This window comes from Rhinoderma darwinii, chromosome 1, assembly GCF_050947455.1.
Source record: "Rhinoderma darwinii isolate aRhiDar2 chromosome 1, aRhiDar2.hap1, whole genome shotgun sequence".
NCBI classification, from domain to species: Eukaryota; Metazoa; Chordata; class Amphibia; order Anura; family Rhinodermatidae; genus Rhinoderma; species Rhinoderma darwinii.
Window position 1 is genome coordinate 556,975,027 of NC_134687.1, and position 22,571 is coordinate 556,997,597.

At 44.5% G+C, this 22,571-nt stretch overlaps 1 protein-coding gene across 7 annotated transcripts in view; it reads right to left on the reverse strand.

Annotated features, from left to right (window-relative positions):
- ANKRD31 (ankyrin repeat domain 31) overlaps positions 1–22,571 on the reverse strand; it is a 250,225-nt gene that overhangs the window by 21,979 nt on the left and 205,675 nt on the right. For all 7 annotated transcript variants that reach the window (XM_075838389.1, XM_075838395.1, XM_075838375.1 and 4 more), the window contains exons 25-26: positions 18,826–18,922; positions 12,436–13,393 (exon numbers count right to left, since the gene is read on the reverse strand). In XM_075838389.1, coding sequence (XP_075694504.1) covers positions 12,436–13,393; positions 18,826–18,922 — 1,055 coding nt within the window. The remainder of the gene's footprint in view (positions 1–12,435; positions 13,394–18,825; positions 18,923–22,571) is intronic.

A 22,571-nucleotide genomic window follows, 5' to 3' on the forward strand; every position in this document is an offset into this window, starting at 1 on the left:
GGTGATTAAACATTGTTCAAATTTTTTTTTTTTTTTTCACGAGTCAGGAAATATTATAAATTAATTCTAATTTATAATATTTCCCATTGCTGGTCACTAGATGAAGCTATTCCCAAAATTGCAGCATTGCATGTGGTAAAGCAACCACATTGCTTTATGCTGCAAAATTGGGTAAAAAGCCCTCGCTCTAGTGAGCTCTCAGCATCCCCCCCCCCTCCTTTATCCTGGCTAGTGCCGGGATAAACGAGGGGTTTGAACGGTCTAACCTCCTACACTGTGTGTCGCCATTTTTTGAGCTAACACACAGTGTAGTAGGTTTACATACAGTAGTAAACGTACACAAACACGAACATACATATAAATCTCTTACCTGCTCCTGCCGCCGCGGCTCCCTCCGGCCCGTCCGCTCCGTCTGCTGCCGTTGGTCCAAGTGCACAAGTCGGGAAGCCGCGACCGGAAGTAGTAATCTTACTGTCCGGGCACGACTTCCGGTCCACACGAAAATGGCGCCGGACGGCGCGCATTTCAAATTGGACTGTGTGGGAGCGGCGCATGTGCAGTTCCCACACAGACGGCGTACATTGAAGTGGATGGGACGGGAGCCGTTCGCAGTCCCTATGGGAATGTGGCTGCCGTATTCCATGTCTGTATGTGTCGTTAATCGACACATACAGAAATGGAAAAAAAAATGGCAGCCCCCATAGGGAAGAAAAAGTGTAAAAATAAGAAAAAGTAAAACACAAACACACAAATAAATATAAACATTTTTAATAAAGCACTAACATCGTTAACATATTAAAAAAAAAATTGTGATGACACTGTTCCTTTAAGTATGCCATAACAGATGCTTGTACATTTTACATGCACAGGTAGTGAGGTGCTGTCATTTAGATATATGACAATACACTTTGTTTAAAAAAAATAAAATCTAACAAATAGTTAACACTTTGGTGACCGCCAATTTGCTTCTTTACGACATCTTCTTATGGGCCTAAGGCTCTATTCACACAACAGGGTCCGAGTTTCGGCCGATAAAAACTGTTGATTTGGTCCGTTTTTCATTGCCATTTTGTATCCGTTCCGTTTCCGTTCCTGGCCGTGTTTCTGTTTCTAACGGCCGATTTTGCATTCGTTTTTTTTCTCTAAATCCTAAAAACTGATTAATTTCATTTGTCAATATTTTGCCACACACTTCCCTCTGTAGATAATGCCACACACAGCCCTCTGTAGTTAATGGCACACACTGCAGATGCCACACACTGCCCTCTGTAGAGAATGCCACACACTGACCTCCATAGATAATGCTACACACTGCCCTCTGTAGATACTGCCACACAGCCCCCCTGAAGATAGTTCCACACAGCCCCCCTTAGGTAGTGTCACACAGCTCCCCTGTAGGTAGTGCCACACAGCCTCCTTGTACATAGAACCCACATAGGTCGCACCCCCACTTCCTGTAGATAGCGCCACTGTAGGGGACCGCTCCAGGAGAAGTCCCTGACGTCACCATCCATATATATGGACAGTGAAGTCAGGGACTTCTCCTGGAGCGTAAACCCCAGCCACAGCTTCAGCAACGGCGTGGCCGGAAATGAGAGGGATTCCACTCCTACAGGGAGCTACAGTGGCGCTAACTACGGGTGTGGGGTGCCAACTACGGGGGGGGGTTGCCGTCTACAAGGGGGCTGTGGCAGCAAAAAAATGTCCTCACATGCACTTCGCATTGTGAAGAGGAGCGGGCAAGCGGCGGTAGACACGGCCGTCGCTCAGAGCACATTTAGACTTCTATGGGAGCCGTGCAGCCGGGAGAAAGGCCCAAAATAGGGCATGTTCCATTTTTTGGACGGCCCAGTTTACCATGCCATCAAAAAATCGGCCATGTGAATAGCTCCATTTGGGGTATATTGTTCTTACTGCGGCCGTGTGACGGCCGTTAAATAAACAGCCTTCACAGAGTTTCCCTGTCATGTGAATGAGGCCTTACACCTCTTGCACACGACCGAGTGCTTCAGCATCCGCTTTTTGTCCAATTCGAGTGTCCGTTTTTTATTTCATCCGTTTCAATTTTTGATCCGATCCAAGCATCCGTTTTTGCATCAGTTTTCGTCTGAGTTGCATCTGTTTCTCTTCCGTTTTTCACTGATCAGTGAAAAAAAATTAATAATGTCATTTTGTCACAAATGTTGTCCCAACCCACTGAAAACACCCACAAGAATGTCACATGGTTTGCCAGATGCCATTTTCTTCGGCTTTTACAGCTTACAGAGTATTGTTACATACCTCTGTCTTCTTGGCTTTGGTTTCTGGCGTTTATTGGCATATTTTACTGTATCTTGCAACACCGGCTCATCATCTGAGGAGGATATTTTCTTGGCCTGGCTTCTCTCTCGGCGCTTTGGAAAGCAACCTGACATGCTGGAAGAAGAACCTACGAGGAAGAGGTACTGGCAGGGGCGGATTACGGGTACCATGGGCCCCGGGCAGTTCAAAGAGTGTGCCCCCCACCCCCCGAACTCTTAAGACGCTCTACCTACCGTTTATTTGCAGATTTCAATTTATCTGACACGGTTTAAATTGTTAGTGGTTTCTGGAAAAAAAAATCTGCTGTGTGTGTATTTAATCTTAAAGGGTAACTAAACATTCGACAAACTTCTGACATATTATAGTGACATGTCAGAAGTTTTGATTGGTGGGGGTCCGAGCACTGAGATCCCCACCAATCGCTAAAACTAAGCGGTAGAAACGCTCATGTGAGCGCTCAGCCGCTTTGTTTCAATTTGGCTTTTTCTGGAAAGCCGATGTATCGGAGTACCGGCTCAAAGACTTTCTATTGAGCCCATACTCCAATACATTTATTTCCGGAAAAAGCCAAACAGAAACGAAGCGGTTGAGCGCTTACAAGAGCTCTTCTGCCGCTTCATTTTAGCAATTGGTGGGGGTCTCAGTGCTCAGACCCCAACAATCAAAACTTCTGACATGTTACTATGGCATGTCAGAAGTTTGTCAAACGTTTAGTAGCCCTTTAAAGAACCAGTCTCTGTTTAACCCCTTAAAGTCCAGGCCATTTTTTTATTTTTTTTTTGTACTTCAATCGCCGCCTTTTTTATTTTTACATCAATGGAGTGGTATGTGAAGAATTATTTTTAGTTGTAGTTTATATTGTCACCATTTAAAGTACCATATAAAGGGTGAATTGGAAAAAACTGTGATTCCTCCATGTTTATTGGGGTTTAGTTTTTACTGTATATGTTTAGCTTATCTTAAGGTAAAAGTAGATCTAACATCTAATTTTACCTTAAGATAAGGTAAATATATACAGCCCCACAACCAAGCTCAGTACATAAATATACAGCCCCAGAACCAAGCTCAGTATATAAATACAGCCCCAGAACCAAGCTTAGTACATAAATACAGCCCCAGAAGCAAGCTCAGTACATAAATACAACACCAGAACAAAGCTCAGTACATATACACAGCCCCACAACCAAGCTCAGTACATAAATATACAGCCCCAGAACCAAGCTCAGTATATAAATACAGCCCCAGAACCAAGCTTAGTACATAAATACAGCCCCAGAACCAAGCTCCGTACATAAACACAACACCAGAATAAAGCTCAGTACACATACACAGCACCAGAACAAAGCTCAGTACATAAATACATTACCAGAACCAAGCTCAGTACATAAATACAGCACCAGAACCAAGATCAGTACATAAATACAACACCAGAACCAAGCCCAGTACATATATAGTGCCAGAACCAAGCTCAGTACATAAATACAGCTCCAGAACCAAGCTCAGTATATATATATATATATATATATATATATATATGTGTGTGTGTATTTATACAGTGGCAGAACCAAGCTCAGTATATATATATATATATATATATATATATATACACAGTGGCAAATACAAGATCAGTGTGTATATATATATATATAATATATATATATATATATATATATATATATATATAGTGGCAGATCCAAGCTCAGTATATATATATATATATATATATATATATAGTGCCAGAACCAAGCTCAGTACATAAATAGGGCCCCAGAACCAGGCATATATAAAATGCCAGAACCAAGATCAGTACATATATTCAGTGCCAGAACCAATCTCAGTACATATATACAGCACAAGCACAAATGCAGCTCAGTACAGAGATCATTTGCAAATTCAGTTTAACCCCTGCCAAGTTTGTATGACATAAAACGACAGCTCCCAGTATAACCTGAACAATGGTTAGGATATGCTGGGAGTTGCTGTTTAACAAAAAAGAATGCTACCATCCGTCATCTTGCTGCAGATCATACAGTGACTACAGTACTAATCAGTCACAGGGAGAATAAACATTTACATTCAGTGACTCACAGGTGACATCCCAGATTCTCTTTCATTCTTTTTCTCTTTTCTTCTCCATCTGGTCCAGACCTCTATGATGACTTCTCCCGGCCACGGCAGATTTCTTCAGAGTTTGCTGCTCACATGTCTTCGGCTTCTCACTTTATCCAACATTTCCACACCTATAAACGAAGATAAAATGCTCATGGTGCCCCACTCTATGCCCTTGAATATAATAGCATCACACACTTCGCCCCTGAATACAATAGCACCATACTGTCCCAATGAATTAAATTGTGTCAAACACAGTAACGTAAAACACCACACACTAACAATGCCCTCTGTAGATAGCACCAATCACAATGCCCCCTGTAGATAGCGCCAGTCACAATGCCCGCTGTAGATAACGCCAGTCACACTGCCCCTATAGATCGCGCCAGTCACACTGCACCCTGTAGATAGTGCCAATCATAATGCCTCCTGTAGATAATGCCAGTCACACTACCCCCTGTAGATAGCACCAGTTACAATGTACACTGTAGATAGCGCCAGTCACAATGCCCCCTGTAGATAGCACCAGTCACAATGTTCCCTGTAGATAGTGCCAGTCACAATGCCCCCTGTAGATAGTGTCAGTGACCATACACCCTGTAGATAGCGCCAGTCACAATGCCCCCTGTAGATAGCGCCAGTCACAATGCCCTCTAAAGATAATGCCCCCCTGTAGATAGTGGTCCCTCTAGTTATTGCCCCAACGCTACCCACAGGAAAAAAAAACCATTCTCACCTGTCCCTGTTTCCATGCCGTCCGCCAGCGACGCAGGACTGGTCAGAAGCCAAGCGGCTTCATCAAGTATAACGGCACAGTCGGCGTGATGACATCCTCGCACCGGTTGCGTCGTTACTAAATCGTCGAATGGCGAGTAAGGGAACGGATAGTTCCCTATTTCGCCAGCGCTAGAGTAAGCAATTGTATCCGCGTCCTAAGGACACAATTGTATGAGAGCTCCCGCTTTACCCCGGTTCTCTGAAACGGCAGTAATTTTAACCACCATTTCGGGAGAACCAGGGCAAACTGGGCCCCCTTTCAGCTGCCCTCATTATAATCTGCCCTTGGGTACTGGGTCCATCCCATTGTCTCCCAGTGGGGCTGAAAGGGACACTTCCATACCCTGTACAATAATCTTTGACAGCACCAGGAGAAGTTTCGCTACTTCTGTCGGCTGACTGTCCATACATTTGACCGCTTGTTGGAGGCTCTGCGTCCTGGTCTCACCTTCTAGGAAACCAATAAGCGACTCTGCATATCACCTGAAAAGCGGCTCATCATCCCCCGGATGTAAGAACACACACTACCCCTGTACCCCATGTGCTCCTGATACAGCAAGCAGTACCGTCACCCTGATACAGCTAGCACTAGCGTGAATGGCCCTGTACCCTATCACACCCTGATACAGCTAGCACTACTGTAAATGGCCCTGTGCCCCATCCCACCCTGTCACCCTAATAAAGCTAGCCCCAGAGTGAATGGCCCTGTGCCCTATGACACCCTGATACAGCTAGCACTACTGTAAATTGCCCTGTGCCCCATTCCTCCCTGTCACCCTGATACAGGTAGAACTAGCATAAATGGTTCTGTGCTCCATCCCACCCTGTCACCCTTATATAGCTAGCACTATCGTATATTGCCTTGTGCCCCATTCCACCCTGTCACCAGGTAGAAATATGACAGTTCTAATTTTGTTTTATCTTTTTCAGATTCCTGGCAACTGGAATACTTTTTCTTCACTCCTCTTTGAATTGCTCTTGGGGACTACTACCATAGGAAAAATAGACCGGTTGACTTGTGATCTTATATGGAACACACTTAAGGAGATGGTGATGCCATTGCCCATGGCTGAAGACTGGCTGCGTATCGCCGACAAGTTTATGGACCATGCACTGTATACCAATTGCATCGGGGCGCTGGATGGAAAGCATATCCGTGTCAAGAAGCTGAGGCACTCTGGCTCCCGATTCTATAATTACAAGCAGTCTTTCTCGGTGGTGCTGTTGGCCTTGGCTGACAGATTCTACCTGTTTGTAATTGTGGACATCAGGGCACATGGAAGCAGAATGTGACAGCAGCTTCTTGACAACCAGCTTGCCCTCCCTGAACCACGCCTCCTGCTGGGATCATCTGGACCACCACCACCCTTTGTTGTAGTTGCTGATGAGGGTTTCGAACTGTTCGCTCGTGTGATGCACCCATACCCCAGGCGCGGTTTGAAAGACCAGAAGCGCATTTTTAATTACCGGCTTACCCGGGCTCGTCGGTATGTGGTGTGCGCCTTCGGAATTCTGGCCAACAAACGGTGGATCTTTATGTCTTCCATCCAGATGGATCCGAACAATGTAAACCTGGTGATTCAAGCTTGTGTCATCCTGCATAATTTCACCAGGATTTATGATGCAGGTGTGGACGGGGATATAGAACAAGTGACCGTCTCAACAGTCACTGAAAACTTGACAATGTATGGAAGACCTGGTTCTGCCAGAATTGCTCACCGGGAAGTCTTTGCGGACTATTTTGTGTCCCATGAGGGCGCAGTTTCCTGGCAGCAGGACTGTCCTCGCAGAGGTCTATAATTTTTTTCTGGCCCAGGACACTTGCTTCCATTTTTTCAGAGTTAGTTAGTTAATTGTTTCTTTTTTGTTACATATTGTAGGGACTCGCTAGAAAATAAGGACCCTTGACGGGGTTGCGAGCTTAAGTTTTTTTGCCAAAATACTTTTTTTTTTTTTTTTTTTAATCCACTACTTTTTTTTTTTTTTAAATTATTTAAGCCTCTTTTGTTTAACATAAATATGTCTTTAATCTTTTGTATTTTGGCAAAAATATAAACTAATACCTCATTAAAACAAGGTTTAATCCAAAATAATAAAAATTAATACCACCTTAATTGTCTGTGTATGCTGTATTTATATTTAAATTATTTTATTTCAGCCTCTATCACCAGGATACTTCAGAGATGGTGCATAGTTGCATGTCAAATCTTTTGAAACTGCAGCTATATCCAGAATGTTCTTTTACCTGTTTACACACCCAAACAAAAAATTTCGGCTTTTTATAAACCACCGTTGTTTTTTTTTTGTCGGGTGCTAAAAGTACTCACATGCACCAACATAGTGCTAAATACAAATTAAATTGCACCAACATGGTCCTAAATATCAAAGTACCAAAAATGTAAAAAAAATAAAAACTACTCAAACTGGTGCATTGTTGACACACCTGGAAGTGGACTAGCTAATGGGCCCTCACCACGATCTGGCAAAATAGGTTGCTGGCTGGGGTAAGAAGGCCAAGGGGGAGGGCAAAAATAATCTGACCTGTCCTGTGAATATAGGACAGGTGAGCTTTCATAGGCCATTGGGCACCAGAGACACATGACTTGGCCAAATTGTTTAAACCTCTAAAAAACTCCCTAGGGGCTTGGGGAGATTTTGCAGCCTCCAGGACCGTAAGTAAGGCCTTTTTAGTAGCCAACAGGTACTTGGGGCCAAGTTGCCTAAGGGGGGAGCAAGGCTTTTGAGAAAGCATTCCTCTGCATCCTCAGGCTTCTGGTGCTCCCTTAAGTACCCCAGGACTTCGGCATCAATCAGAGCACTGTTATCTACTGCCGCTTGTTCTGCGACTCTTCCCCAGCGCCTTGTGCCTCTGAATGTTGTTCGCTGGAGGTGAACCTCAACTACTGACAGTAGTCCCCATGGCTGTAGTAGGGTCCCTCTTTGACTCAGCTGACTGAATTCTGGCAGGAGATGGGTTATGGACAATTTGGGTATTATTACTGTCCTCTTGCTGCGCATGTTAACGAGCCAAATTGTCAGTTGTGCTATGTAAAAAAGTTAAAAAAAAGAAATGAGTGCACTATGGCATGATACGGTGCACTATGGCATACGGTGCACACATAGCGCACTGTAGCATGATACGATACACACTAAGCGCACTATAGCATGATACGGTGTACACATAGCGCACTATAGCATGATACGGTGCACACGCTGGGCCTGTTTCTGGGAGAAAAAAAAATGACGGGCCGAGGTCCATGACATTGCTTAGAAACCTCAACTGCTGGGTAAACAGGTAGGGCTTCCGGGAAGGCAGGGCATCTCCAATCCCGTTGACTTGATGGAGCAGCTCCTTTCTGAATTGGTCACACCAGCTGTTCCACCTGCACTTTACATCTTTCACTGTTACTAAATATTTGCATTAATAATTTACTCATATCACATGGCACAGGAGACATAGAGGTACATGCACTTACAGATTGTTTCACGTTTCGACTTTTTCCCTCTGGACCATTCGGTTGGGAAGAGCTCCTTGCAGACCGCCTCCTAAGCAGCATCTTTTGGCACCAATCGCGATAAATGGCTGGCAATACTGGTCGTACCATCGTGAATAATTTTTCAACATCAATCAGGCGTGGCATGGCTGCTATTGCAGCAGACTGGTGCAGAAGACTCTGAGGTGCAGCAATATCTCCAGGCCTTGTCCCACAATGCTTTGCAAGGCACTGGAGATGTTTCCTACTTTGACATTTCTTTTTAAATATCTTTAATATATTATATCTCTCAACAACTGATCAGTGAAAAACGGACGGCACACGGATGACATCCGAGTGGCATACGTTTTTTTTATGGACCCATAGACATGAATGGAGACTTGGGTCTGTGAAAACGGAGATGAATAGGACATGTTCTAAAAATAACGGAAGGGACGCACGGATAGGTTAAAAAAATGGACGTGTACATGAGCCCTATTAAATGCATTGATTTTAGTGTATATGAGTGATGTCCATTTAAAAGATGGACAGAACTCGGAAACAAACATTGGTCATGTTCATGAGGCATTATGCCTCAGTGCTGCCTTTTTACAGCTCTGACGAATAAGCCAGGCACAGGTGTTCCGTGCCAGGCTGGAGCGGATGGTCTGGTGTGTAATAACACTAGAGCTCCTGCTCTAACGACCAGAATCGAAGGAACCTCTGATTCCAGCCATTTAACCCTTTAGGTGGCAATAGTGACTGAAGCCTCTAAGTGGTTTCAGAGGAAGGGCACTCCCTCTGTCACCGCAGCGGCCCATCTGTGATGCAATCACAGGTTGCCAATGGATTTCTATGGCAGTCGGTGTCTGTCAAAGGCCCCCAAGGTCTGCATCCCAACCGTCCCGGAATCAGCGGGACAGTCCCGGATATATGGACAGTGATGTCAGAGTCTACTGATTGAGCGGAGTCCCCATTGCCGATGATCTGGCCGGGGATTCCGCTCCTAGAGGAAACCCCTGTGGTCACTGTCCATATATGGATATTGACGTCAGGGGCTCCTCCTGGAGCGGAATCCCCAGCCAGAGTCGGCAACGGGGATTCCACTCAAGAAGTACCCACTAACATCACTGTCCATATACGGGCAGTGACATCAGGGCTTCCCTTTAGGAGCGGAATCCACAGCCTATGCTCTGGCTGGGGATTCCGCTCCTAGAGGGAGTCCCAATGGAGCTATCTACAGGGGGGGTGGTGAGATCTTAATGGGGGGTGTGGCACTATTAACATGGACACTGTGGCACTATATAGGGGCACTATCTACATGGGCACTATCTAAACAGGCACTATCTACAAGTGCACTGACACTTTGTGTGGGCACTGGCACTAGGGGCAGCTTTGGGGGAATTATACAGTATGAGGGCAGCTAGGGGGGCATTACAATATATGGGGGCAGCTATGGGGGCATTATGCTTTTTGGGGGCAGCTATGGGGCATTATGCTGTATGGGGGAATTTGTTTGGGCATTATACTGCATGGGGGCATCTGTGTGGGGATTAAACTGTATGGGGGAATCTGTCGGGCATAATACTGCATGGGAGAATATGTGTGGCCATTATACTGTATGGGGGAATCTGTCTTGGCTTTATAGTGTTTAGGTACATCTATGGGGCATTATACTGGGGCATTGTATTGTATGGTGGAAGCTAGAGGGCATTATACTGTGTGGGGGCAGATATTCGGCATTATACTGTGTGCAAGGCACTATGGGAGCATAATACTGTTTGGGCCTAAAAGGATGCCTCTAAGTTTTACTCTGATAGGCATAGTATACTGAAATACTACTGTATTGCAGCGTGTTATAAAAGTGATCCAACGATCGCATAGTGAAGTCCCATGGTGGGACTAAAGGAAAATTGTAAATGCGTTTATAGGGAAAAAAAATGTAATGATCCCAGGTACAAAAAAAAGAAACCCATTTTTTTTCTTACAAAATGCTTCATTATGGAAAAAAAAATACACATAGTTGGTATCACCGCGTTTGTAATGACCTTAACTATACGATTATCACATTTGTATTCCGCAAGATGAACTCAGTAAAAATACAATGTCCGAATTGCAGTTTTCTGTTCATTTCGCTTCTCAAAAATATTCAATAAAGCTATCAAAAAGTTGTATGTACCCCAATATTGTACCAATGAAAAAGTCAACTCGTCTTACAAAAAATAAGCCCATATATAGCTACATCGACAGAAATATAAAAACGTTATGGCTCTTGTACTGCAGCGACACAAAGATAAATTATTTAAAGAAAAAAATATTTTTAGTGTGAAAAAGTAGAAAATGTTAAAAAAAACTATATAAAATGTTGTATCCCATAATCGTACTGACCCAGACAATAAGGTTATCATATTATTTATATTGCACGGTAAACAAAAAAAAAATTACTTTGTTTTTCATCCCCGGGGGGGGGGGGGGGGGTTTGAGGGTTGGCGGGAATCCAAAACAAAAAAGTTGATTGGAGTTATTCAATAAATTATACACTATATGGAAAAAGTGAAGAATTGAATTCAGGTGTTTCATTCAGTCCCATTGCCGCAGTTGTATAAAATCAAGCACCTAGCCATGCAGTCTGCCTTTACAAACATTTGTGAAAGAAAGAGCTCACTGAATTCCAGCGTGGTACTATAATAGTATGCCACCATTATAACGTCAGTACATGAAATTTCTTGCTCCCTAGAAATTCCACAATCAACTGTTAGTGGTATTATTACAAAGTGGAAGCGTTTAGGAACCACAGCAACTCAGACACGAATCGTCAGACCACCTAAGTTAAAGAGTGCTGAGGCGAATAGTGCATAAAAGTAGACGACGCTCTGCTAACTCAATAACTGCTGAGTTCCAAACCTCCTGTGGCATTATCACCACAAAAACTGTGCCGGGAACTTCATGGCGTGGTTTTCCATGGCTGATGGTTTACATCACCAAGCACAATGCCAACCGTCAGATAGAGTGGTATAAAACACGCCACCACTGAACACTACAGCAGTGGAAACGTGTTCTGTGGAGTGATGAATGACGCTTCTCTATCTTGTAGTCCGATGAACGAGTCTGGGTTTGACGAATGCCAGAACAACGTTACCTGCCTGACTGCATTGTGCCAACTGTAAAGTTTGGTAGAGGAGGGATAATGCTATGGGGTTGTTTTTCAGGATTTGGCTTAGACCCCTTAGTTTCAGTGAAGGGAAACCTTAATGCTTCAGCATACTAAGACAGAGCCCTGACCACAACCCCATCAAATACTTTTGGGCTGAACTAGAACGGAGATTGCGAGCCAGTCCCTCTCATCCAACATCAGTGTCTGACCTCACAAATGTTCTACTGGACGAATGGGCAAAAATTTCCACAGACACACTCTAAAATCCTTTAGAAAGCCTTCCCAGAAGAGTGGAAGCTGATTTATATGCAAGGGGGGACCAACTCCATATTAATGTCTATGGATTGAGAATGGGATCTCATAAAATCTCATGTTGGTGTAATGTGTAGGTGCCCAGTACTTTTGTCCATATAGTATATGTACCCCAGAATTGTTCCATTAAAAAAAAAAAACTCTTTCCGCAAAAAACAAGCTTTCATATGGCTATGTCGACGGAAAAACAAAAGTTATAGTTCTTGAAGTGCGACAATAAAAAAAAAAAATACTGTAGCTTGGTCACGAAGGGTTAAAATAGGTAGGTTACTAAGGGTTAATTAAAAGAGCAAATACTTTATAAAATACCTGTAGCTGGAAGCTTAGTACATCCACTCCTGCTTTTAGTTTCCCCAGTTTCATAAGTTTCCTCAGTGGAAATGTTCTTGTCTTTCTATCTGTTTCCACACATTTCTGTTGCATTTCAGATGCCGGCTTGCTGTTCTGCTGAATAGTCTGGTTCAATATGTTACTTGTTTGCCCTAATGCTTTGTGTTGTAGCCCCCATTTTTCTGATACATCGGCCAAGACAGTAAAAAAATTATCATCGGCCTGCTGAATTGCATTTTCATAGTTTGGCCTTTTTAGCTGTTGATCAGTATTCGTAGTTTGATGTGGCGTTTGATGGCTAATCTTTTTAACAAAAAGGTTTCTTTTTTCCATAATATCTAATGGGATGCTTACAGGAGCTGAATTATAAGATTTGCTTCCTGCTGCTGTAGATTCTAAATGATCATTCATTCTGTCGTGTAATTCTACAGGGGCCATGCTGGAGCATGAATCAAAGCTCAATGAACCATTTTCTAGTCCCATTGGTATCTGTCTTGGTGCCAGATTTAAGTTGCGATGCGCTGCACTTTCAGATACCGGAGAGACAGTAGGAACCTCTGCAGTTCTGCTTATCTCTGAACTTACAATGCATCCGCTAATTGTTCTTTGGGATTGGTTTCTTTCGGTGTCTGGCACTTTGTCCACTGCTGGTATTTTTGTTGTCATGGTACTTCCATTAGCAGTGTTGGCTTCGAGCCATTCATTAACTGCACATGAAGCAGATATCTGAATCCTTCCAGGAGATGTATCACAATAATGCAGCATTGAGCTGGTCTCTCCATTAATAGCATCTGATCTCCTGGTCTGTTGATGTGCTCTTATTTTCAGTGTCACTTCTTTTTGATTACGGATTACTTGCAGCAATGTTTTCTGACTAGATGCCAGCTTAGCTATCTTGTCTCTCAATATTCCTTGCTTAAAAGAGTCTGTGGATGCCCTTTTTGGAATGAAAAACAAAACAATCAGAATCAGAGAGTCTTGTAATACTATTAATACTCACATGCTTCACAAAACCATCCACGCTTCATATTCGCTTCTACACCCAACAGACCCCATAGTATATATTCTTAGGGTACAGTCACACGTGGCGTATGTGCCGCGCTTTTCCGCAGTGTAAAAATACACTGCGGAAAACTTTACAAAGTAACCCTACAGGACAAATATTCTGCAATACAAGCAATTGAGAAATCTGTTTGCGTTCTGGAATATTTCTCTCATAGGATTATATTGTACATTTTTCCGCAGCGTCTTTCTGCACTGAAGAAAGATGAGGCAGATCTTCCACATGTGACTGCTCCCTTATAGGCAATAATAATAATGATCTTTATTTATATAGCGCCAACATATTCCTCAGCACCTTACAATTTAGAGAGTTCATGTACATAGTGACAAAACTAATTATCAATTCATACAAGAGGAGTGAGGATAATGCTCACAAGAGCTTACAATCTATGAGGATATAAGGGAGACACAAAATGTAGAAAGTGCTTGTTAAGTACAATGGTCCAGCCATTTTTTATACAGATGGGGTAGTACACATAAAGCTGCATGAGCCGGTCACCAGCCAGTGTCTGTGTATGACGGACATGGAATGTATTAGGGTGCAGGGAGTGTGGGGGATATTGCTGACTGAGGGGGTCAAGTTCTCATGACTAACGAGAGTGAATTAGAGCAACAATGAGAGTTTTGGCTGTTTCCACAGTAAGGCCCCATGCACACGACCGTAGAAAAACTCCGTAATTGCGGACCGAAACACGGCCCGAAAATGCGGCCTGCGGCAGTCAGCCATGCTCGCAATCGCGGGCCGTAATTACGGGCACGGCTGTGTGCATGAGGCCTTAGAAAAAGGGTGGATTCTGGAGATGCTTTTGATGTGAAAGTGACAGTAGCATGTAAGTGATTGGATGTGCGAAGTAAAGGTAAGATCTGAGTCAAAAATAGGCAACAATGAAACATACTTAATAAGGGCAAACGAAAGGTTCACTATTGCATACTTCTCAACTTTCAGGTATTGCAAAGAGGGACAAATTTTTTCCCTGTTAAGCCATGCCTCTAACTTTGCCCAATCCCTACCCATACACACCCAGTTCAGCCCACACAGTATCATGCTCCCATAGTGTCTCCCCACAGTATAATACCCCCCAATAGAACCCCCGACACAGTATAATGCTCCTATAGCTGCCCCCACACAGTGTAATACCCCATAGTGCCTCCCACACAGTATAATTCCCCCATATCTGCCCCCATACAGTATAATGCCCCCGTATATGCCCCCATACATTGTAAAGTCAACCAGAAGCCCCCATACAGTATAATATCCCATAGCTGCCCCATACAGTATAATGCCCAAACTGATGCTCCCATACATTCTAATGCTCACACAAATTCCCTCATACAGTATAACGCCCGATAGTTGCCCCCATACAGAATAATGCCCCATAGCTGCCCCATACAGTAAAATACCCACACAAATTCCCCCATACTGTATAATGCCCGATAGCTGCCCTCACACAGCATAACACCCCCATAGCTTCCCCCACACAGTATAATGCCCCACAGCTGCCCCAATACAATATAATGTCCCCACGGCTGCCCCCATACAGTATAATGCCCCCACATAGTGTAATGCCCCTTAGCTGCCACCATACAGTATAATGCTCCCATAGCTGCCACCATACAGTATAATGCCACCTTAGCCACCACCATACAATATAATGTCTACCTAGCTGCCACTATAGAGTATAATGCCTCCTTTGCTGCCCCCATAAAGTACAATTCCACACAGCTGCCCCCATACAGCGTCATATCTCCTTAGATGCACCATCAAGTATAATGCCCACATTGTCACATACTCTCTGCCTGTGGCTCCCTCGGTCTCTTAGCTGCCCCATACAGTATAATGCCCTCTTAGCTACCCCCATGCAGTATAATGCCCTATGCAGTATAATTCCCCGTTAGCTGCCACCATACAGTATAATGCCCCCATTGTCACGTACTCTCTGCCTGTGGCTCCCTTGGTCTCCAGGACATCGAGAGTTACTCGCTCGGGCGTCGCCCGGCTTTGTAGACTGAGGCAGTCTGCAGCCAATAGGAGCTCAGGAGCGTCAGGCCAATCAAAGCCTGGCTGATGTTCCTCAGCTCCCGCCCTCTCCCTATTTAGTTCAGCCTGGGATAGTTGGCCTTTGTCTGTAATTAGAGTTTCCTTGTCTGGTGCTTTCCCTTGTTTCAGACTCCCCTGACCGACTTGCTTTTTGACTTCCTGTGACCTGACCTCGGCTGGACTCCTGACTTTTCTTTGCCTTCTGACTTTTGTTTTTTCCACACTCTCTCGATTTGACCCTGCCTGCCTGACTCTGCCTTTTGCGCCCGGACTTGTCTGCGGCGCGATTGCCCTGCCTCTCGCTCCGTGTACTTCCCAGGTGACCCTTTGTTATTTCGTACTGTCTCTGTCTTATCTGTTTGTCAGTTGCACTTGCACCAGTATAGGGAACGCCGCCAAGTTGTGCGCCGTCGTTAGGTCAGGTCGTACAAGTAGGTAGGGACAGAGGTTTGGGAAGAACAGGGACCTCACTGTTTACTGTGTTTTTGTTCATTACACCCATGCAGTATAATTCCCCCTTAGCTGCCCCATACAGTATAATGCCCTCTTAGCTACCCCCATGCAGTATAATGCCCTATGCAGTATAATTCCCCGTTAGCTGCCACCATACAGTATAATGCCCCATAGTGCTTAATAAAAAAAAAAAAAAATAAATACTTACCCAGCCCTGTTCTCATGACGAGTGAAGGTGATCCCTCTGCTCCTCCGCTCTGTGCTGTGAGCGGCCTGGCGCAGATAGGCGTGATGACGTCACTACATCGCGCCTGTCTGTGCTGAGCCACTCATGGCTGCTTTATACAGTGAATGCTGAAGCAGGGAGCTGACGGTTCCCTGCTTCAGCATTGGATTCAACTGTACCTGCGTCCTGAGGATGCAGATACAGTTGACACCTGGATATATCACCAGCCGCCGGTACACCGCCCGGCATCTGGGAATGTACCTCGGAAACTAGGGACGGTTGCGAGGTATGCAATTGCTTCAGGTCCTGTCGAGGTTTGTTTAGTTTATTTGGAAAATAATGTTTCACTGGATATCAGTTTGAAAGCATGGTGCAAAGGAACAAAGTAAAATGGGTCTGCAGCCTTTAGCAATAGAACGAGCCTCAATTTTTCTCCTTCGTAGGCAAATTTTTTTTGCTCCAAAAATAAAGCAACTTTGCAAATATTCTGAATTAAAAATGTCCTATGATTTTATTTCTATTGCAACTATGCATACTTATGCATCTCTTTAGTAAAAACAAAAAAAAACAAAACCCTGGGTAGTCTGATTCTGGAGTCATACTCACTTCCATCCGTCCTCTATTTCCTGCTAGCTTACTGAATGTAGCAAGAATTAGGGGACAGACTGTAGAGGCTTGCAGCATACAGAACGGCATTAAATGGCTTTTGTTCTATAGTAAATGTCTAGTAATACATAAAGCACACCTCCGCTTTCACTGAAAAATTATTATAGTGCAGGAGTGTGCACAATAATAGTTTTTCTAAATCACTTGTATTGTCACGTAGGGTTCGTGGACCCACTGGGCCGTACCGCCTTGGCGGTATGGCAGCTGGCCAACAGGGCGCAGGTCAGAGTCTATAGTTTATATAGGGTACCTGTGACAGCTCAGACAGTAGCAAGGCAGGCTCGGCTGGGACTAAGCAGCAGGTAGACGTCAGGCGTGGTGTAGCAGGACAGGCGTGGTATACAGCACAGCACGGCTACAGCTAAGCACAGCACTAGATCAGGACACAGGTTACAGGAACAGGAAACACTGGGAGCAGGAAACACTAGGGGACCATTTGCAAGACAGACTAGGAATACAACAACAAAGCTCAGGCGTGGGAGGATGGGGCTGGGACCTTCTTATAGTCCAGGGTGCTCTGGACCAATTAGCTCAATCACCAACATGCCTGCGGTCTGGCTTCTCAAGTCTGGACTGAGCTCGTGAGCGCACCCTGGTGGTCACTGTGGAGCAGGACGGCCGTATGTGCAGACATCTCTTGAGAGAAGGGCGTCGACTGAATGGAAGGAGTTCGTGGTCAGCGACCACAGACGTTACATGTATTACTGATTCTGCTTCTAACAGCAGCACGTACTGTCTATAGTCTGTGCTGACAGTGGCTTATAACTCTTCAGTGGGAGACAGAGCGTCCTGCTCATCCCCATAGCTCCCGTATTCAGAACGGCCGTTAGGCCTCATGTCCACTTTAGTTTTTTCCTTCAAGGTGCTATCCGTTTTTGTCACGGATAGCACCCTGAACCCATTCATTTCAATCGGACCATGCACACTTCCGTTGTTTTAACGGAACCGTGTGGCCGTTCCGTCAAAAGTAGTGCAGATTCTACTCCTGCCCGTTTTTGATGGAACAGTCTCGGCCTTTGCATTGAATTTGGTCCGTGAAACAATGGGCTGCACACGGAAGCCATCCGTGTGCAGCCCGTGTGTGACGGGACCGTCATTAACGGCCGTACAACGGCCGACGGAAGTGTGCATGAGGCCTTAGTGCTATAGAATTTTATGATGCTAGCGTCAGTTCTGCATACGGGAGCCATTTAGACTAGTTGTCTCCCACTGAAGAGTTATGAGCTGCCGGCAGCTACGGACTACAGACAGTCCGTGCTACTGTTAGAAGCAGATTCAGTGATACAAGTGATTTAGAAAAACAATTATTGTGCACACTTCTGCACTATAATTGTTTTTAAGTAAAAGTGGAGGGAGGTTTAACCATTGGAAAAAAGTAGGGAACAGAATGAGGGGAATATTACTACAGGATTGAACTACATACAGCTTGTTTGTAGTCTGCTACCATTGTCATGCATAGGTCTGCATAGGAGCTGCAGGTACAAAATGCCAAACGATTGATAAGATTTTTAATCAAGACTTGAGTAGGTGTACATAGCCTTAAATGACTCTTGCTGCAGAACAGACAGCAAAGCAGCTGGGCATTGCCAACGTGTGTCACCATAAAGCTTTATTTACCTAGTATGGTGGACAGATAGCCAACTCCCAAACTTTGAAGCTTTAAAAAATAAATAAACAATTTTTTTTTTAAAAACAAAAATGTTGTTATTTATAATAAAAAATTCTATGTGTATGAAAATAATATATTATAATATAATAATTCTATGTGTATGTTCAATACTTTACGAAAAAGTTTGCTATCTTTTCCCTCTTCTATAAACATACAGATAAACTTTCCATTTCCAATTTTATTTACATTACAGCAGAGATGACATGTGAAAGATTATATAGGGTAGAAATGAAAAAGAAAACTAAAATTAGTTACCTGTACTTTTTTGCAAGGGTGTCTCTTTCAATTTTCTGCAGATTTACTATGTTATTAAGCACATTCTGTATGTCATTTAGCTCTCTAATATATTTTTCTGTGAAGATCAAAATGGAAAACATTTGATGAATCCTGACATATCCAGACTGGGAGATCAGCACTGGCTGACACATAACAGCAACTCACACATGTATTTAGCAAGTACTGTACATACTTACTATGTACGCAAAAATTTACTACTTACTTCGTATGAGCGGACATACATACTATCTACATACACGTATCAATAGCAAACTTACTACATATAGGCACACATGCACAAATACTTTACATGCAAACATTCACTAAGTACACATGTACATGCACTTGATACATGGAAATACACACATTGAATAACAGAACGGCTCCCAGCTCATGACCTCTGGACCCTCACTACTATTCTGCGCTAGGCGCAAGAATTGGTGCTACCCACTTACCGTATCTATTAGCATTTACCCTAATTAGATTATATTGTGGATGAGAAGTGCTATTTAAGCATCTTCTTATAATCTCAAAGTATAGCTCTAACGTCAAACTATTTAAAACACATTATAGTGATAGGTCAGATGTGGTGAATGTTGCGTGAGGGGGCTCACTGATCCCTCCAAACAATAATAGTGGTTTCTACGGTCTGTTGGATTACATGTAAGGGGATGCACTATTCAGGTCTGACAAATACTGGTGAATTAGTACAGCAATGAGCGTTATTTTGGAGAGCTATAAATTAGGTGGTCTACGGCTAACAACCCTATGTCACCAAATTATCAGATGAAAATCAAGAATCCCATATACTGTTCTTATACAGGAGTACTCTGTTGTTGGTGTCCGTCCCTAGGTAAGCTACTGTGATATCACAAAAATGTTATAGTCAAGTGAGCTGTTATGACATCAAAAGTGGGTTTCATGATGTAAGCTGCTGTGACATCACAAGAGAGTTTCAGCCAGGTAACTACTGTGACATCACAACTGTGTTTGTCAGGTTACAGCTGTGACATCACAACTATTTCAGTCAGGTAAACTGCTGTGATGTAACAATTGTGTGGTAAGCTGTTATGACCTCACACAGGGCCGGCCTTTGTGGTGTGCGACCTGTGCACAGAGCGTATCACTCCAGCAGGTGGAAGGGGGCGCTGTGCTGGCTCACTTCCCCTGCTTGTGTTTCTGAAGCGCCGGAAGCCCGGCGTTTCTGCAGCTGCCTTTCTGCCTGGGCGCTCCTTCTCTGCTCTCTGCGTAACTACCACTGTAGCAACCATAGCAGTTGCTATAGGGCCCGTTCGGCCTACAACCTATCAGGCGCAGGGACAGGATCCCTGGGCAGGCTGGCGTGGTGACATCACTTCATCACGCCGGCCTACGCAAGGACCCCGGTTGGCACTGTAAAGCAGCTCCGTTCGTCGTGGGAACGGGGTCTAGGTGAGTATAATGTTTTTTGTTTTATTTGCTTATGGGGCATTGTCTACAAGGGGGTGGTGGGGGGGCTGAATGTTGCAGTCTACAAGGGGGTCTTGGGGGGCTGTATGTTGCTGTCTACAAGGGGGAGGTGGGGGGCTGTATGGTGTAGTCTACAAGGGGAGGTGGGGGGCACTGTCTACAAGGGGGAGGTAGGGGGCTGTATGGCACTATTTACAAGGGGGAGGTGGGGGCTGTATGGCACTATCTACAGGGGGCTGTATGGCAGAATCTAAAAGGGGGCACTATCTACAAGGGAAGGGGCTGTGTGTGGCACTTAGGGGGCATTATACTGTGTAGGCACACAGAGGACAAAATACTGTGTCCTTAAAGAGGTTATAATAGACTATATTATTAAATATTATTATTATACTGTATATGGCAGTTATGGGGGCATTATACTGTAGGTGGGCACTAAAGGGGCATTACTGTGGGGGGTAATCTACTGTGTGGAGGCATTTAGGGGACATTATACTGTGTCTGGGGTCACTAAAGGGGACATACTGGGGGGGCATTATACTTTATAGGGCACTTTTTTATGAAGGGGGTGGGGCGCCGAAAGAAAATTTCACACAGGGCGCCATCTATTCTAAGGCCTCACAAGTGGGTTTTTGTCAGTTAATTTGCTGTGACATCACGAGTGAGTTCCAATCAGGTAAGCTGCTGTGACATGACAACTCCCTTTCCGTTGAGTAAGCTACTGTGAGATTATAGGTGGGTTTCAGTTAGGTAATATGCTGTGACATCACAACTAGTTCAGGAGTGGACATACTATATGCACCATGAGATTAGCAATTCGAAATCTAATTATCCGAAGAATACTGAAATAAAAGGAGAACTTTCTAAACAGGGAGAACTATTAGTTGTTAATAAGTATGAAAATAGCGCTTTCTTAAACTGAAGGCATTAGTGGCTTTAGCAGATTCAGAGGCCGTGCATATAGTTTGAGAAAACAGCCCAGGAGTCATGACCAGGATCTCAGCCACTACCTTTTAACCCTGGCAGATATATGTCCCTTTTTCTCTACCTTGGGCCTAACTAATTTATTTTGTACAGCAGACCAACCCTTAGGCCCCATGCACACGAACCTGCTTTTGTGGCCGCAATTCCCCCGAAAATCCACGGGAGAATTGCGGCTCCATTCATTCCTATGGGGCCATGCACACTACCGTGGTTTCCACGGTCCGTGCATGGCCCAGGAGCCCGGACCACAGAAAGAGCGGGCATGTCTTATTACGGCCGTGTTCTGCGGTCCAGGCTCATAGGAAATAATACACGCGGCCATGTGCATGGCCCGCGATTTGTGGGCGGCTTGCGGGTGACACTCCGCCCCCAACCGACCCGAAAATCACGGCCGTGCACATGGCTACGGTCGTGTGCATGAGGCCTAAAATGGTCAGTTCTCACGTGTAAATACTGTGGATTTTCTGCAACGGATTTCATTGTGGAAAATCCGCAGCAAATAAAGTAGCAGCAAAGTGGATGAGATAAAACAAATCTCATCCACACGCCGCGTAAATACTGAGCAGAAAAAAACGCTCAGAAATTGACCTGCGGTGCGGAATTTTATTCCCCAGCATGTCAAATGTATTTGCTTAAATGCTGCTCATTTGTTGCAGTTTTTCCCCATTGAATTCAGCGTTTCATCACGCTGCAGCCAATCACAGGCTGTAACAGCGGTCACATGGGATAAAACATCATCTCAGGAGGCCGGCCTGGATGACATCAGAGGGCCGGCCTCCTGGGACGACGCTTCATCTCATGTGACTGCCGCTGCTGCCAATCACAGCCTGCAGCCGTCCCCTGAGATGAGACGGCTGCAGTTTGGTGCGGTTTTTCGGCCGAAATTCCCTGCGGCGCACAGGGCGGATACGCTGCATGCTTATATTGGCGTATCCGCCCCTTTTGAACTGCCAAATAGTTTCTTTATTTCCAAAACAATGAAACAAATTGTACCCCTCTGTCAGAAACAATATCGACAGGAACCCCATGGAGACGCAGGATGTGTTTGACAAACAAGGTAGCTAACGTCTTGGCATTGGGTAGTTTCTTGAGGGGCATAAAGTGGCACATCTTACTAAAGCGGTCTACTACAACCCACACCACCGACTTGCCTTGAGATGGAGGCAGATTGGTGATAAAAATCCATGGAGATATGGGTCCAAGGTCTCTGGGGAATGGGCAAAGAACAAAGTAAGCCAGCTGGTCGGGACCTGGGAGTTTTGGACCTAGCACAAAGTTCACAAGCGGCGACGTAG